This window comes from Dermacentor albipictus, chromosome 2 (genome assembly GCF_038994185.2).
Source record: "Dermacentor albipictus isolate Rhodes 1998 colony chromosome 2, USDA_Dalb.pri_finalv2, whole genome shotgun sequence".
Classification (NCBI taxonomy): domain Eukaryota; kingdom Metazoa; phylum Arthropoda; class Arachnida; order Ixodida; family Ixodidae; genus Dermacentor; species Dermacentor albipictus.
In genome coordinates, this window is record NC_091822.1 from 80,892,964 (window position 1) to 80,910,631 (window position 17,668).

A 17,668-nucleotide genomic window follows, 5' to 3' on the forward strand; every position below is an offset into this window, starting at 1 on the left:
CAACCTTAACTCTTCGTTTGCCTGCAGTCAGACAGAGCGCAGAGTTGCTTGTTGACGATGGGTCACATTGACTGGTCTCTTTCCTCTGTGCTTGGTGTCTGCAGTGCAATTCCACATTGGGACTCCGCCCGGGGGTGGTCGTCGGCGCCACCTGAGTGGAGGAACCCCACCGAGGGTCAGGCACTCCATACCCATTGCCACCTCGGGCTCCCCCATCCGGCGACACTGTGAGGAGCATTCTCTTTTCCCTTCGCACCATCTGGGGAGATATTCCCAGGCATGCGCTTTTTGGAGTGCAATCACTTTTGTGAAATTTTGCATGACTAGCACCAGACATCTCGGCGAGTGCAGGTGACAGCATTTCCTAGCACAAGTGCCAAGCACAGTCTTTTCTCACGTTGCCAGGAACTCTGTCGCCCGTAGGCATGGACAAATCTGGTTCTGATCATACGAAATATCATGAAAGTCATTGTGTCCCTGAAAAGGAATGACCGGGAATGTCGCCTGAGTCTTATTTGCCAGTCTCTCACCCTCGTGAATGCAGTGCTGCGATGGCTGGCTCATGCTCCTCTCTTTTGCCTCTTATCCTTAGCGCCTAAATCCAATGCGCGGTGTCCATCAGTAGCAGCTTTTCAATGCCTTAAGAAACTTGCAATAGCACAGTCAAGGGGTTAGTTACTAGAAACGGATGACAAAGCTTCTGCAGCCTCCTTTTAGTATTCAGGTCACCTGGTGACAGTAACAGATCTGATTAGCTGTGTCACCTACGAGGGAAGCATACAGCTGCTTCAGTGCAGTGCATTGGCACAGTGTACTTTCACCAGCTACAATATTATTGGATGGGCATTGTGCCTGGTTGACTGCATGTTCTGCTGCCTGTGCGCAGTGTGCGGCATGGCCAATGTGAACCAGCTGGCGATGCTGAATGGCAACCCTCAGCAGCTGCCCCCTATCCTCGGCTCACCGATGGGTGGCCGCGAAGGTGATCCTGGCTTTGGTCTCAACCTCAACAGCATCCGAAGTGCAGCGTTGGCCACTCGAGCCATGACGTTGCCAGAGATGCGCAGAGACAGCAGCGGCGGATCAGGTACGATACTGCTGCTGTGAGGGAACTTTGCTATAGTTTCGCTGCCGATTAAATACGATGAAGGCCCAAGGTGAGGCTCAGTAGTGTTGACACCTTTATCTGCCCTGCAGCTATTGTTAAATCTTGAATCCCTGCGTGCTTCTTTCTTTCTCTCAGGTAAATTTTGTTGAAGTGAGGACTTGTTCAGTGTCTTGGGCAGCACAGTTACGAACTCTTTGCACCCTTCGCAGACCAACTGGATGGTGGTCTTCACAAGTCGGGCAGCGCTGGAGGCAGGCTATACGACCATGGGGCGTTCCTCCGTGGAGCCAACCTGGCCTCGGAGCAGGCGGCACTCGGTGAGCGACTCTGTTCCACCTGCTGATTTGATGAAGCTGGTTTGGAGCAGCCACAATTGGCACAACTTTCCTAGCCAGATTGTTGCTAGAGTGATGGAGTGCGCTGTGCTTGACAGATTTAGACCTCTTTGTGCGCTGCCTGTCTTTCATAAGCCTTCCAGCTGTTTTGTGACCAATTGAAAGGAATCATTCATTGAGACTTTTACATACCTTGTGTCAAGAAATATGTCGAGAGAACTCTGTCATCTGTATTCTAAATGTTACAAGAAATGTGCACTCGGTTACAAAGGAACACAGTGTGAATCGATGCTAAGGGAATTAATACCAAGGCATCACAATACGTTCCTCATGTGAAGTTTTTTTTGTCAACGCAGTGCATAGCGTGCAGAGTACACTGTACTTTTGATGCCTTCTTGATGATGTCATGGTCAGTCTGCTCACTCTAGGAACATTTAATTTCTTTATCCCTCAAATGCCCCGGGTAGTGGTACAGTCGAACTCTGATATGTCCAACCTGAAGGGGATCACAAAAAGGTTTGTTATATAGGTAATTCGATATATAAAATAAAAACTTTATACAAACATTTTCGTGGGGATTTTACTGAGTTTCGTTATACACAATCATTCCTCATATGTGGCCTCTATACATCAAAGTGCGACTGTATTACATGAAGGAGGGGCCGGTTTAATGAAGACAGATGACTTCGATAGTGGCCTTGAAGTGCGCTGTTCTCGAGCAGTTCATGGCTTCTTCAGACTTTTGACATAATTAACTAGCACAAGACGTTGGGCGACAACAAGATGCTCTGGTAAAAATGTCTCAAGTCTGGAATAAGCACCAACTAGTCCAACTGTCTTCTCTAACATGGCTTCTCCAGCCTCAGTTGACATTCTTCGTACTAATGACGAAACTTTATTGCTTGCAGACTGCATAATGTGAATCGTTGACAGGGTCCATGGCTATTGGTACTGTCACTGTGGGCGGTGTGCTTGTTTCCTCAGCTGCACCTATTAATCACTTTTCCGGAACGGCTGTGCAGGCTCGTACAGCCCGCCGGGCAGCATGGGTGCATTCTTTCCGGGCAGTGGTGACTGGCCGGGGGGTCGGCTGGGCTCACCCGGTGCCACAGCAGTGGCCCCGTGCTGCTTCCCTTTCGGCACCTCGCCGCCCAATGGCGAGCCGCCAAACTTTGTGCCACCACCCGAGCTGCCCCAGGAGACTCTCTTGGATGTGAGTTCTGCTTGCATTGTGACATCGTGGCTGTGGTACCAGATGATGGGATTTCCAGCCCGCCCCACAAAAAAAAAGCTCTTTATTTGAAATTTGTTCCTCCACTTTGCTTAGTGGTGCTTTTCTACGGTCTCTGACTGCTTTACCTTCCATGTGAGAAGTGTGTGTGCCTCCCCTACATTTAGATATTTTGGCCAAATTGCAGCACTTGTGCTTAAAATTAACAGCACAATGTTGCAGTTCTCTGAAATCATTATTTTTGTATGGGCCATTTTTGTAAAAGGATTCTCAAAGCTATTAAGTTGAACCCTGCAATAATGAAATCAATGGGGAAAGTGAAAAATTTGGATTTCCGAGAATTTCGTTGTTGCAAAATGAGGTAGAAGAATGTGGTGCAAAATGAAACCTAACTGCTAAAATTATGTTAGCTTACTGTGGCGAGCCTAGCTCAAAACTACCGAGAAACACTGCGACAGCACAAAGTGTGGTCCCGTGCGCCGGTCAGCCATCACGGAACTGGCATGGAGCCGTACTCTCAATCGCTATCAAAAATACAATCACTCTTGTGAGATTTCTCGTGACTTGTCACTGGATGCATGACGACTCATCCGGTGCAGAGTCATGCGAAATCTCGTAGCAGTGACTGTGCACCCGATTGTAACCGATCAAGAATACGACAGTCTTCCTTAAAGTCTCTGTTAGGTGATACCAAATCGTCAGGCCTTGCCTGCTGAATAGGGCCAAAATCAGCCTGCTTGAATTCCCCATGGCACCTTGGGCATGGTCATCCCAGGAACAGTACAACACCATACTGTTCATGCACCTCGAGAAGGTCATGGCTATTCCGGTCGTGTACACGAGCTTTTCTGATTTTCTTTTTCTACTTTGATACTCGAAGCACTGCCTCCCTGTAGCTGTAGTCTTGGGTCGTAAATATTGTTGGCACAGTAAGGCCCCAGTTCTCAATCGGGGCCGTGATATATATATTGGGATGCATCATGAGTTTTTTTACTATATTTAAGTCTGCTATGTTCCGCCACTTGGTTCTCATTCTTGTGAGATCAAAGCTGAAAAGTGCAGCTTAGTTTTAGCTGAATTTTTGTTGCTCACACCAGGGCCAAGCTGTTTTGCAATTGCCATTGCGTGTGTAAATTACAAACACCTCTTTTTGTGTGTAGCGGGAGCACAATGAGACCCTGGCGAAGCTGCACTTCATCGATGCCCTGGTGGGTTGCATCGTGGAACTGGCACGTTCCAAGGCAGAGCCCCTGGCCGCTGCCTTAACAGAGTCCATGTACTGGCGTCAGGTGAGATCACTCGGGCAATGGAGAGTTTGTAACGTTACTGTCGGGTAAGGTTGCCCCATGTAAAAAACAGTTGTCCTACGTAAACTTCTTTTACGTGGGACAACTTCCATTTCATCACATTTGCCAAATCTCTGGCCTCACATGGTGCAGCTTTTTTCAGGTCACTTGGTTGCATGATAGATAAAGATAAATTTCGGTTTCCACTGCCAGCCTGTGTGTAATTATTGAACGCTCTTCCTTTAAAGGGCCCATGGCAAATTTGGATCATACGCTTTAAATTGGTTCGTGTCCTCTAGGGAGCGTTCTGCCGCAAAAACTTGTCAAATCGGCTCATTAATACCGAGATCGAAATATTTAGGTGCCGTGAACCCATGATTTCAGCAGGTGGGCTCCACTGCCAAGCAAGACGCTCTCTCCACTAGTCTCGTCTAGGCTACGCAAGCGAAATTCCTTCCTTGCGTTCTCCCCCACAAGACCTTGAGTATCGTGTGACGCATACGTCACAGGCCCCACATTAATTTTTATTTTTTTGCTCCTTGCTTTTGCGGCGCGACGCATTGCCGCCGGCAGCGTTGTGCGTGAGCTGTTGTCTTGTTTGCGCAGAGCACGATTTTGCGTGCTGCGCACAAGGAAACATGGCTAGCAGTATAATTCAGTGCTACACGAATATTGAGGCAGAACAAGCAAATCGCAGAGCATGATCATGTGCTGGAACATGGTAGAAAATGGCATAGTTTCGGTACCTGTGCACGTGACCGCACGACCATGGGAACAAGCAGACGAAGCGGAAGATCTCTCTTGCTTCAGTGCGAAGTAAAACAAAGAACACGTAGAGATTCCATTTCTGTGTTATTATTTCTCTAAACTTCTATTCGTCAATTCAAGCAACAGATTGCACAGATAATAGATGTTGGCTTGAATGAATTTTCAGTCACGTGTCGCCACGAGTGACGTCGCACTGCGGACATGATTGCGTAGACGCAGGAGCCCGACTACATCACTGTCCCTCTCCGGGCGAATTCGCTGTGCGTAAAGAAGGAAATGACATTTGGGTTAAAATTTCAGGCCTTTCCACGGCGCGTAGCGATGTTATACTTTGCAGACACGATTGTGATCGCAGACTTTCGATAAAGACTTGCACGTTCACAGGAACCTCTTCTACAGATCGGCAACGTTTTCTTGCTGTTGAAAAAGTGTTTCAGAGCCCCTTTAAGTAAGCAGTGCTGCATGTCAATAGGCTCTGGTAGACTGAGAGGCATGCTAGAAATAATTTTTAGCGAAAGGCTACACCAGTGGAAGCTCATCATGCTCAAAAACAAGTTCCTGATGCACATCACCACAACATAGTTGTGTGGGTTGCAGCGAAATTACTGTTCAAGGCTATCATAGGAACCACCGTAATATCAGAGGCAAAGGTGAAATGTTAGTTGGAGGGGTGGATATTAGAGTTATGTAACGGGTAGTTCAGCTCATTGAATGTTGCATGATTGGTACTAAGTCTGGTTTCAAAGATGCTGGGGCGGCGTGGTTGGTTGTCCAAGTGGGCGTGTGAAGCCACAGTCTTGGGTGCAGCGAGTGGCGTGCCACCTGAAACAAGCAGGTGACTCTCTCCCACGCAGTGCTGTTCGTCTCCCGAGGAGCAGGTGGCCCGTGCACTCGGCGAGGGCCACCGCCGTGCCGAGCAGCTTGTGCTGTACGTCCGTGCCGTGCAGCTGTTGGCATCGGCGCTCAACCTGGCCCGAGACCAGGTGGCCCAGAGGCGACTCAGGGCTTCGTCGAGTGTGCGGCAGCTGCTGCGCGGCATGCAGCAGACCCTGCACCGTTGCATGGACTGGTGCCGACGGCTATCCCAGCAGGGAGTGCTGCAAGCGTCGGCCTCCTCGGCACCCCCTCTCACGGCTGACCGGCTGCTCTACAACTATGCCATTGACATGGTGAGGCGCCACGGGAGTCCGGTTGTGTCGGTGTCCGGATTTCGGAACAAGGAGACTTCGGACTGTATGGCGCGCACATTTTCGTGCACGTGCCACAGTAATGCTCGATTATCAAAACAGTACAGATGCTAAAAGACGGAAGCACGCACTGTGAAGCTTGTCTTGCTGGTTCAGTACATGATGCTCTTTTAGTTGTCTTTTTCGACAGTATTCTTTTCGGACATTGTTGTAAAGTTGCACTATCAGGTGTAATTAGGAACCTACACCCTAAATTAGATTGCTGTTTAATCTCCCAAAATTCTTGGCTTGGGCAATACTTGCAAAAATACTGTATTTGTTTTCAGTCATTCATATGTAACTGCAGTGTCAGTGGCTGTGGCACAAGGTCATTGGGATGGAGGTGGAATGCAAAAGCAGTTGCGTTCTTGGATGCAGATTAAAGAATGTGAGGTGGTTGGAAATAATCTGGAAGCTTCGCTACTGCACCTTGCATAGCCTGTGCTTTAGAAAAATAAATTCTGGGACGTGACTTTTCGAACTTGTATGTGACTGGCCTATATCTCTTGCCCCACAGTGCCAGACGGCCGCCATGGGTGAGTTGTGCGTTCACACAGAGGAGCACACGGGTGCCCTGGATGGCACGTCAAGCGAACACAGTCGTGATGCAGTCACCGCTACCCTCACAGAGGCAAGTGGGCCACTATCGTTAGAACTAAGGCCTGCTTTAGCTTGCAGGGCACAAGTTCAGCCAATAATATGTCGGATTCACTATGTACGGTAGTGTTTTCTGCTTCTTCAATCGCTGCATCGTGACAATATTGCTACCTTTTTTATATTGCCGTGTACCCGGCAATGTGGCAATGAAAGGGAAATGCCTGTGAATTTTGTGCCCTCCCATTATGTTAGTTGTGAAGGCACACAAACTGACTAGAGCAAGTGCTGACGGAAATGGCGTCTGCTTCTTGTTTTGTGCAGTGCTTTCGGCGCTACCAGACGGCCCAGATCTTGCTGCACAGTTTGGCACAGCAAGTGGAAAACGAGGACGACAGGGCACTGCTCAACCGATGTGAGTAGTGGCACGCTGCACCATTGTTTTGCTCCCTTCCGAGCACGATACGCTTCTCTGCCCCATTGTGAGCTTTTTCAGAGCTGGAATCTAGAATCCAGTGAAAGCAAATTGGAATCGAATGAAAAGTCACTGGGGGATCCGACAAGATGCAATGCAATGGGAAATTCGCTACAGAAAGTGAAAAAGAGTTTTACTAGCTGGCAGCTGTCAGCCTTACATGATAATTGCTGCGCTATTGTAAAAGGGCATGTAATGTTCCTTAATGCACAGTGTCAGGCATTAGACGAGACACATTCAGACTTGCATCACGTTTGTAGTTCACTAGGTTCACGCATTTCACACATTTGCTATAGCGACACTTTTCAAGATCCTGTTTCTGGTGAAGTGTGCTTAGTACCTCTACATCTTTGTCTCAAGCTGTGCCCACTATAGGAAACAATAATGTCTCAGACCTTGCATTTTCAGTTTCATAATGATCGGTTGAATGCCGACTGAAGTGAACGATGACCAACGTAACCTTAGATTTACACCACCTTGTGTCCGATAACTTGTTCTATCAACGCTCGACTTATAAACATAGCCTAAGCCATGCCCTCCCTCTTGGATTGCAGACAAGGACGCTGTGGAGAAGCGGCTCCACTTGCTCCAGAGCGAAGGCCTTGTGTGGGCCTACGACTCGACCTGAAGAGGAAGGAGGGCCCCGGGTCGCCCTCCGGTGGCCGTTCCATCGGCCGCTCCTTTCTGTGCTCCTCGTCCACTCCCCTGTAGTGCGCTTGTGCTGCTGCCTGCCCCAAGTACTGTCCTTGATGGTGGCTGTGAACTTTGCGACCTTGTTCTATGCCTTGTTTGTTTCATCTCCACTCATCGGATTTTTTTTTTTTTTCCTCACCTTCATTGTTCTGAGAACTAAGCCTTTCTTCACGGACTTTAAGAAGTCGCTCGTTCACGACTCATTCATGTTTTACTTTGTAATTTTTGCATTCCCCATTTGTCATCATAGCCAAAAGACAAAAAAAAAAGAAAGATTGCTGCACAACTATCACCTTCTTACATTTGGACGGCTCCTTTATTTCTGTAGCTTGCAGGCCCTGGATCTTGTTTCTGTGCTACATTGTTGCAGTCGTGAGATTTCCACCGAAAGGGATCATAAGCAAGAAAGTCGCCCTTTTTCATCTGCATTTCCCATACAAGATCCCTAAAGTTGTGAAATAGCTGCTCATGTGAGCTGTTTGCAACAGAGGGATTTGTGCTGCTACTACTCCTGCTACTATAAGGATGTCATCATGCACATTTAAAGAAGCTCTACAGCAATTGTTGGCTTCCTCCCACTTCTGTTACTGAGCTGGACTAACAAATTTTATTCTTACGGAGTTAACTGCGCAGATTTATTGCACCAGTCAACATACAAATAGTACGCCCATCTACCTAGGCATTGTGTGTGCCAACTGCACATTTTGTGTCCTCTATCCTTGGCATATCTTTTCCTAAACTTGCACCACGGTTGTTCATTTGCAACACTCGGTTCATTTCGCGCTTTCAGCCATTCTCACCACGCACTTTGCAATCGCATAGTTTGTGAAGTATCAATTATCCTTTGGTGCCTGGTACTACTGTTAGGCCTCGTTGCAATAGAAGTAGACAAGCCTCCAGCAACTCCTGTTGCTGTCAACTCGAAGTTGTGCATCCATGGCACGTAGGTGCTCCAGCTTTTCTTGTTTTCCCACTGCCTTCTGTCTTGGAGCCCTCTTAATTTATTTAGCATGCTTAAGTTTTCCTCGAACTCGAGAGAAAGCTGTTCTAGGGAAGTTGTGATAAAACCTTTACTTGCACGCGGCGAGCAGGCGGATTGCATCTGGCACTTGATCAGCATACATCGGGAAAAAAAAGTTTCGCGCCCGTTGAAATGTGCTTTTGTCACGTGGAAGTAATCACCACTATTTTTGCATGCACTTTCATTTTAAAGCCGTCTGCTGCTGGGTACTTCACAGTCAGTGATGTGCCCAATTATGTGTAACATTGGCAAAAAAAGAAAAAGGACTGGGTATTATTGAGAGCGAGTTGTATGCATAATGGTGGCGGTTGTTACTGCAGGACAAGAGCTGACCTCGGAGAGAGAGAGAGTAGCCCTTGCTTTCTTTTTTTTAAGGAATGTAGCTTGTGGACCAATGTGCCCGTAGACGCAGACTTCCCAATGTTGCGCCTATGCCTTTCCCTGCTGCCATGTCAATGACTAGTCAGATTTCCTGAATGAGAAGGACCGAGAGCGGATCCCCGAATGCTGACAGAAGTCGACTTGCTAGAGTTTCAGTCCAAAAGCCATGAGGCGAAAAACCGCGTGGCTGAATGCTTGTCCCCCCACTACTTGATGTGCCAATTGATATCGCTTTTTTGCCAGTCATTGCGTTTCATTCCCACCCATCTGTTTACCCCCAATGTTCACTGCTGGTAATAAGTTTTCCTGCCTAATAAATGCCCATAGTAACATATAAGAATACTCTGCCAGTTTGAACTCTATTGTCCCCTTTGAGTTGGAAAAGTATGTTCCACATCCGAGACCAAGTACCTGAACCAAAGCTGCTTTCGTATGTACCTTTCATGTTGCAGTTGTCCATTAATCTTGCTTTATTTGCAAAAACTGGACCTGCCTTTCTTTGCCTGATATGTCCATATTCATAATTTTTTCTTTTTAGGCGAGCACAATTTTACACTCGTGTTTGGAGCTAGGAGTATGTGCTCACAATTTGCTTTTGATGTGCCATGGTGCCTTGGCACTATGATTGCAGCATTGCAAGGCCCACAAGTTCTTGAGACTAATTTTTGTCGGCTCATTTTGAAGCCCTTTCGAACAGCTTTAAACCGTTCGGTTGCACTTCATGGCTTTTGGCACTGTCGGGTTTGTGACTGTGAAGTGAGGATGTGGTGTGGAAGGTACTGCCATGTTAGAAAGCCTGTTCGTCAGAGAAACAGATTTTTAAAAATTTGTTTACCATGCTGCCATGGAATGGTTGCACTGTCCACGCAAAGGCATCAATGATAATGGTGTCTCTTGTAGGAACCGCAACAAATCAGCTTGCACATATTATTTCTCATGTTTTTTTTTTTTTGTCCTGTGTACTCCAAACCTTTGTTGCATGCTAGTTGTAATGAGGGGGTTTTGTCAGGCATAATCGTATGTATATATACTGAGTAGCTGCTTTAACAGAGGCTTGGGCAAGGTTGTCGTAAAGAGTGTGAAAGTGCTGGCCATTTCCTGAACTGGGTGCATGCGAGTGCGTTTGACCAAAAGCTGTACTGATAACCTTGCATGGGAAGAGTTCCAAGCGATGCATCTGAAATGATACAACTAGGAGACTGTGAGTCGTGCTTTTGTGGCCGTGCAATGCTCTGGGGTCAGCAGTGTTGCCTTGAACGAAAGATACTATGGAGGCTTTTCAAGCTGTTAGTTTCTTTCCTTTCACGGCTACTGAGATTTTCCATGAGTATGGGGAGATTTTTCGCTGTCACGTTTAAGCTACACGAAGGGAGATCAACTTCACTTGCAAATGGCTCTCTTATCTGGGCCATCAACACTGGTGTCACTTTGCCATGTGGTGATTTGGGCTTGAGAAATGGCCTCGATGTGCTGAACGTGCTCCGCGAGGATTGCTGATGCGAGGCGCGTGCAGCAAACATGTGGGCTGGCGGAAAGCAGCGTGTGTATGTTATTCATGCTCTTGTATCTACACCATTGTATATCAAAGAAATGAGAAAAAGACAAAAAGAAGGTTTCTATATGGAAACTTGAGCAACAAAAACCTTTCTGTTATTCGTTTATGCCATTACTCTTATCCTCTTCTGCATGCTTTAGCTTGCAGGGCCACGTGGTTTTTTTGGAATGGTTGTGTAGTGGACATACCAAAGTGTGTAAGCAGTACGACATACCGTATCATTTCAAGTGTGCCTGCTTTGCTGATAGAGTTCATTGCTGCATGATGTATGTATGATGTGTATAAGTTGCGGTTCATTTTGGTAGACCTGTCTTTCATTTGAAAACAGTCATGCTGGCAGATTTGGCTGTGCAACTAACGCTGCATAAGTGCTCCCCAGCAATGGATGCCTTGCGGAGGAGCTCTGTTTGTGTGTAGACAGATGACAGTTGGGCCATTGTAGTGTGGATTCACGAGAACGTTTGTAGAAAAAGCTCAGCTGTATGTACAGGTAGTGGTGTTCCTATGTTGCGAAGTTCTTGAACTTGTCATCGTCTGTTGTGAAGACCTTACGATGATGTTCATTGGACTTCAGTTCATACTAGAATATTTTTAGCCTCGTGTACATCGCCGGTAGCTCTGTGTACGAGTGCCGTATCATCCTAATAGAGCTGTCATTGTTGTTCCTTTAGTTAAAATTGAGCGTGGGCCACTGAGTTGTCTTTTGTGGTGCTTATACCATTTTTTTATGTTCATGCCTACATTATGATTTTACTTTGGAGGTCACCAGAGGTGTGTTTTCATGTCTGCGTGCCTAGTGCGATGGCCTAGTGTGTAAAAGCTATTTCATGACATTGCTTGATGCTTACAGAAGCAGCACGATTTCATGGCAGGCGGGTACTTTTGCAAAAATATGGTAAAACAAGCAAAAAAATAAACAATGTTGTAGTCTCTTTGTTTGTGAGTGTCTTGAAAAGTGTTGTGATATCTCCCTCTAGCTGCTATACATAAAACTACAAATAATGGGCATGGTTGTGCACACAAATAACGCTGTATAGTGTAACTGATACTGAACGTTGAAGAGGAACAAAAAAATAAGAATGTATGCTATACAGCCTTTCTCCTCACTGTCGAAAGTATGCCTGCCATGCAGAGGCCAGTTGGAATCTGCATGCACAGTGGATGACAGTGCTTCTTTGTGAGTGGGTCTCGCTGTTCTCAAGGCCAGTCATTTTCCAGATGAGCACTTGCTTCCTACATGTTGGTTCATAGCCAGAATTTCTCGCGCCCGCTCAGGTCAGTTGTCTAGTGCAGGTTGACAAAGGTGCTCTCATTCTTTGCATTGAGAACTCCATGTGCATTGCGAGCTGCAGCATGCCTTGCTAGAAAGCTTGCCTTCGCTGTGATCATGCGACTTGCAATTATCATGTTTTGCTACTTGCTCAGGGGTCTGGTGTCCGGTACAAAATGTTTGGGACAGCAGTTTATTACTTCTTGCCACTAAGGTGTGCCTCAGATTCTGTCCTTTTTTTTTTCTTTGAGATTTTCACAAAACTTAATGCCCACAGAAGAATTCTTGCTGCTTACCTTTCTTATTATGGCACTAAATAGCAATATTAAGTTAACTTTCATTGTTATACCACATCTGCCTCGTTAGGAGCCTTGTTAACCCCCAAGGGATACAAAAATGAAGCAGTTGGTGACACCACATGCAAATTAGGGCATGCTGTCAAAGCCAATCTGGATTTTGGCAGCATCTGCCATAGCATTAGTTAATTGCCCACGACTGAAAGCAACTGTCCTGTATTCTCAAGCAAGCAACGACTAAATTTGGCAACATTTCAGCACCATTTCGCGTGTTTAAAGTGAACCGAATATGCGAAATTTCATACAATTTGTGATGCTGGACTCGCATGGTCAGTGCAGCCGTTTAAAATTCGAAATCCAGGAGGGGAAGCTAGGACAGGTGACTTGATTCCTCCACATAAAAACAGGGTTTTAAAGATGTAATCCGCCAGTCTAGGCTGATTTAGTTGTCTACTATGCCCCTTTAAGAAGGCCTGTATCTGAGCGCCCAACTGCCTCCTCTCTCTCACTATTGCATTTACCTTGAGTGCCAGACATGTAGAAATTCGTGCTTTTTTTATGTTTTGCTACATGCTCTGGAGGTGCAACATAGAAAATGTGGCTGGCCTTTACGAGAACCTGCTCGACACCCAAGTTCATTAGAAACAAAGGGAGAACGAGTGAATCACATCATGGTTTGGTTGAGCAAAGACACATGGCCTTTCACTGTGCCGTAACTGTACATAGCTGTGTATACACGCGACATCTTTTGTTTATAGGAAGACTGTATATAGGCTTTGTTGGCTGCCACATGAAAAAAAAAAAGAAAAAAATAATTGTGCTCTGTGGCACAGGACTTGCCAGTGCACTTGCTGGGGACAAGCTTAACTGAACATACACATCTGCTGGGCAGTTAGTATATATATATATATACATATTTTCATTCGTGTGAGTTACTTTTGTTGTAGTGTGTTTGTGAAGCGTGCAATTTTATTTTCATTTTTTGTTCATTAATTAATTTCCTTCGAATGTGTGCAGACACACTTCGAAAGAAGAAAAAAAAAAGCAGGAAAAGCTAAAATTTCCACTTTTTCTTTTTAAATCTTGTACAGCCGTTTGTAATAAAGAGTTTGTCTGCTGCCTGTAACATGTGTAGTTCTGTCTCACTGTGCTTCAACTACATAGGGGAGAACACATTTGCATGTTCATTAGTAGTAACAGGCTCCTTCAATACATTTCTGGTAGTAGTCTGTTCTGTACTTGCAGTTAAGACGAATGACGAAAGGAACATGTTTTTGTTGTGTGTCAACCGTGAGCACTGCACAGGCTACTATGAACATGGACAAATAACTCTCTCATCTTTCGTTACCTATACGTTTGGATATGCATTCACTGCTGTTACACTGCAGGTTTTCAGAACATAAAAGGCAATAAAAGTTAAATTGACGCAGCCATGAGAGTCGAGCAGTACTTTATGCACATGAGCCTGCAACTCTTACAATCCCATTTCAAGGTGGTGTACCCTAGCCGCGAGTAAACTTGGTTTTACTTGGCAGGGCAAATTAAATTTGCTGTCATAATCTGCCTTGGGGTGCAGCGGTGGCATAGAGGTGTAATGTCTGCCTCGCATACAAGAGGACCGTGGTTCGAATCCCAGTGGCACGCAATTTTCCACCGGATGAAAAAAAAAAAAGGAATCCGCGTGTTGATAAAATTGCATAAACAGGCCTGGAGTGTGGCCTGATCCCAGTGACCAGAACCGGTAACACACTACCTCACCACAGCAGGATTGGCCACCCTGGTGCAGTACTTGGCCACAACCTCCTATATGAACACGACAATCAAACCCCAGCCCTCAGTCCCCAGCAGCTGCCAAGCAACTGACCACGGAGACAGTCAGACCTGCAACACAACAGAGGGTGCTAGGAATCGCCTTGCTCCGGACAGGCCGCCATTGGAATCTGAACCTGGCAACGTTTAACACTAGAATGTTATCTAGTGAGGCGAGTCTAGCAGTGCTATTAGAGGAATTAGAGGGCAGTAAATGGGATATAATAGGGCTCAGTGAAGTTAGGAGGACAAAAGAAGCGTATACAGTGCTAAAAAGCAGGCACGTCCTGTGCTACCGGGGCCTAGCGGAGAGACGAGAACTAGGAGTCCGATTCCTGATTAATAAGGACAAAGCTGGTAACATACAGGAATTCTATAGCGTCAACGAGAGGGTGGCAGGTCTTGCTCTGAAACTTAATAAGACGTACAAATTGAAGGTTGTACAGGTCTATGCCCCTACATCCAGTCATGACGACTAGGAAGTTGAAAGCTTCTATGAAGACGTGGAATCGGTGATGGGTAAAGTCAAAACAAAATGCACTATACTGATGGGCGACTTCAATGCCAGGGTAGGCAAGAAGCAGGCTGGAGACAAGTCAGTGGGGGAATATGGCATAGGCTCTAGGAATAGCAGGGGAGAGTTATTAGTAGAGTTTGCAGAACAGAATAATATGCGGATAATGAATACCTTTTTCTGCAAGCGCGATAGCCAAAAGTGGACGTGGAGGAGCCCGAATGGCGAGATCAGAAATGAAATAGACCTTATACTCTGTGCTAACCCTGGCATTATACAAGATGTGGACGTGCTCAACAAGGTGCGCTGCAGTGACTATAGGATGGTATGAACTCGAATTAGCCTTGACTTGAGGAGGGAACGAAAGAAACTGGTACATAAGAAGCCAATCAATGATAATAATAATAATAATATTTGGGGTTTTACGTGCCAAAACCACTTTCTGATTATGAGGCACGCCGTAGTGGAGGACTCCGGAAATTTTGACCACCTGGGGTTCTTTAACGTGCACCTAAATCTAAGCACACGGGTGTTTTCGCATTTCGCCCCCATCGAAATGCGGCCGCCGTGGCCGGGATACGATCCCGCGACCTCGTGCTCAGCAGCCCAACACCATAGCCACTGAGCAACCACGGCGGGTGCCAATCAATGAGTTAGCAGTAATAGGGAAAATAGAAGAATTCCAGATCAAGCTACAGAACGGGTATTTGGCCTTAACTCGGGGAGAGGACCTTAGTGTTGAAGATGTGAGCGACAATTAAGGAATGTGTAATATAAGTCGGTGGTAACTGTTGCACAGGATGCCAGTAAGCTATTGCAGGAGACGAAAGATCTGATCAAGAAACGCCAATGTATGAAAGCCTCTAACCCTACAGCTAGAATAGAACTGGCAGAACTTTCCAATCAACAAGCATAAGACGGCTGACATAAGAAAGTTCATATGGATAGAATTGAACATGCTCTCAGGAACAGAGGAAGCCTAAAAGCAGTGAAGAAATGGGAATAGGCAAAAATCAGATGTATGCGTTGAGACAAAGCCGGCAATATCATTACTAATATGGATGAAATTGTTCAAGTGGCTGAGGAGTTCTATAGAGATTTATACAGTACCAGTGGCACCCACGACGATAATGGAAGAGAGAATAGTCTAGAGAAATTTGAAATCCCACAAGTAATGCTGGAAGAAGTAAAGAAAGCCTTGGGAGCTATGCAAAGGGGGAAGGCAGCTGGGGAGGATCAGGTAATAGCAGATTTGCTGAAGGATGGTGGGCAGATTGTTCTAGAAAAACTGGCCACCCTGTATACGCAATGCCTCATGACTTCTGAGTGTACTGGAATCTTGCAAGAACGCTAACATAATCCTAATCCATAAGAAAGGAGACGCCAAAGACTTGAAAAATTATAGACTGATCCGCTTACTGGCCGTTGCCTACAATGTATTTACTAAGGTAATTGCAAATAGAATTAGGAACACCTTAGTCTTCCATCAACCAAAGCACCAGGCAGGGTTTTGTAAAGGCTACTCAACAATAGACCATATTCACACTATCAATCAGGTGATAGAGAAATGTGCGGAATATAACCAACCGTTATATATAGTTTTCATTGATTACGAGAAAGCATTTGATTCACTCGAAACCTCGGCAGTCATGGAGGCATTACGGAATCGGGGTGTAGACAAGCCGTACGTAAAAATACTGGAAGATATCTATAGCGGCTCCACAGCCACTGTAGTAATCCATAAAGAAAGCAACAAAGTCGCAATAAAGAAAGGCGTCAGGCAGGGAGATGCGATCTCTCCAATGCCATTCACAGCGCGTTTACAGGAGGTATCCAGAGACCTGGATTGGGAAGAATTGGGGATAAGAGTTAGTGGAGAATATATTAGTAACTTGTGATTCGCTGATGATAATGCCTTGCTTAGTAACTCAGGGGACCAATTGCAATGCATGCTCACTGACCTGGAGAGGCAAAGCAGAAGGGTGGGTCTAAAGATTAATCTGAAGAAATCCAAAATAATGTTTAACAATCTCGGAAGAGAACAGCAGTTCACGATAGGTAGCGAGGCACTGGAAGTGGTGAGGGAATATATCTACTTAGGACAGGTAGTGACTGCGGATCCTGATCATGAGAGTGAAATAATCAGAAGAATAAGAATGGGCTGGGGTGCATTTGGCAGGCATTCTCAGATCATGAACAGCACGTTGCCATTATCCCTCAAGAGAAAAGTGTATGTATGACAGCCAGTGGCGTAGCCAGAAATTTCGTTGGGGGGGGGGGGGGCGGGGGCTCACGTTGCAGGTGAACCCCCTCCTAAAGAGGAAACATTAGGTCGGATGCGCCTATCTAAATACATGTAGAAGGAGAATTCGTTTTTCTCGACAACCACTGCACTAAATTTGACGAGGTTTGTTGTATTTAAAAGAAAAACCTACATTCTAGTGACTGTTTGTTTCGAATTTTCGATTTAGGTCATCAATATTTTATTAAAAAGTGGCAAAAATCGAACATTTTCAGAAAACGATAGAATTTGGTTTACAACTCTGTAAATCAGCAATGATAATTGATATCACAATTCTGTGAATTGCACATAATAGTACATCTACAGCAGACAAAATTGATATGTTACACATGAGACTCAAAAAATTGAGTATTATGGAAATACGGCTTTTGCAGAACCTATGCACATAACATAACCAATTCACGTAAGATACAAATTGACATATCGAATTTCTCCGCTTTGAATGGTGTAATGGATGCCGTTTACAGAACCGCGATATCTGTTCTCGATGCAGAACTATTAATATTTAAACATCGTGCTTCCATTTTTCTCGAACTTTCGAATTTTCAAAATATTTTAAACAAAGTTCAGGCCCCAAATCGAAATTCCACTTCCAACAGACACTAGAATTTAACATACTTTCTCAAATGCAACAAATTTCATTAAAACCGATTCAGGAGTTATCTCAGAAAACGGTTTCTGCGTTTTACATGTATCTGAATAGGCCGCGTCGCAGTTGGGCCCGATCGGCTAAAGCTTCCTCTTAAACAATTTGCCTAGGGATCAAATACACGAATAATAACTGCATTGTCATTGCCAAAGATG

The 17,668-nt window shown here is 45.5% G+C and overlaps 1 protein-coding gene across 1 annotated transcript in view; it reads left to right on the forward strand.

The window, feature by feature from the left end:
- Nucleotides 1–13,365, forward strand: part of Atg1 (serine/threonine-protein kinase unc-51-like protein Atg1) — a 186,405-nt gene extending 173,040 nt beyond the window's left edge. The window contains exons 15-23 of the mRNA XM_065424417.2: nucleotides 105–227; nucleotides 887–1,087; nucleotides 1,318–1,425; nucleotides 2,466–2,656; nucleotides 3,835–3,963; nucleotides 5,583–5,897; nucleotides 6,472–6,585; nucleotides 6,873–6,963; nucleotides 7,578–13,365. Coding sequence (XP_065280489.1) covers nucleotides 105–227; nucleotides 887–1,087; nucleotides 1,318–1,425; nucleotides 2,466–2,656; nucleotides 3,835–3,963; nucleotides 5,583–5,897; nucleotides 6,472–6,585; nucleotides 6,873–6,963; nucleotides 7,578–7,651 — 1,346 coding nt within the window. The 3' untranslated portion in view covers nucleotides 7,652–13,365. The remainder of the gene's footprint in view (nucleotides 1–104; nucleotides 228–886; nucleotides 1,088–1,317; nucleotides 1,426–2,465; nucleotides 2,657–3,834; nucleotides 3,964–5,582; nucleotides 5,898–6,471; nucleotides 6,586–6,872; nucleotides 6,964–7,577) is intronic.
- Nucleotides 13,366–17,668: the final 4,303 nt, after the last annotated feature.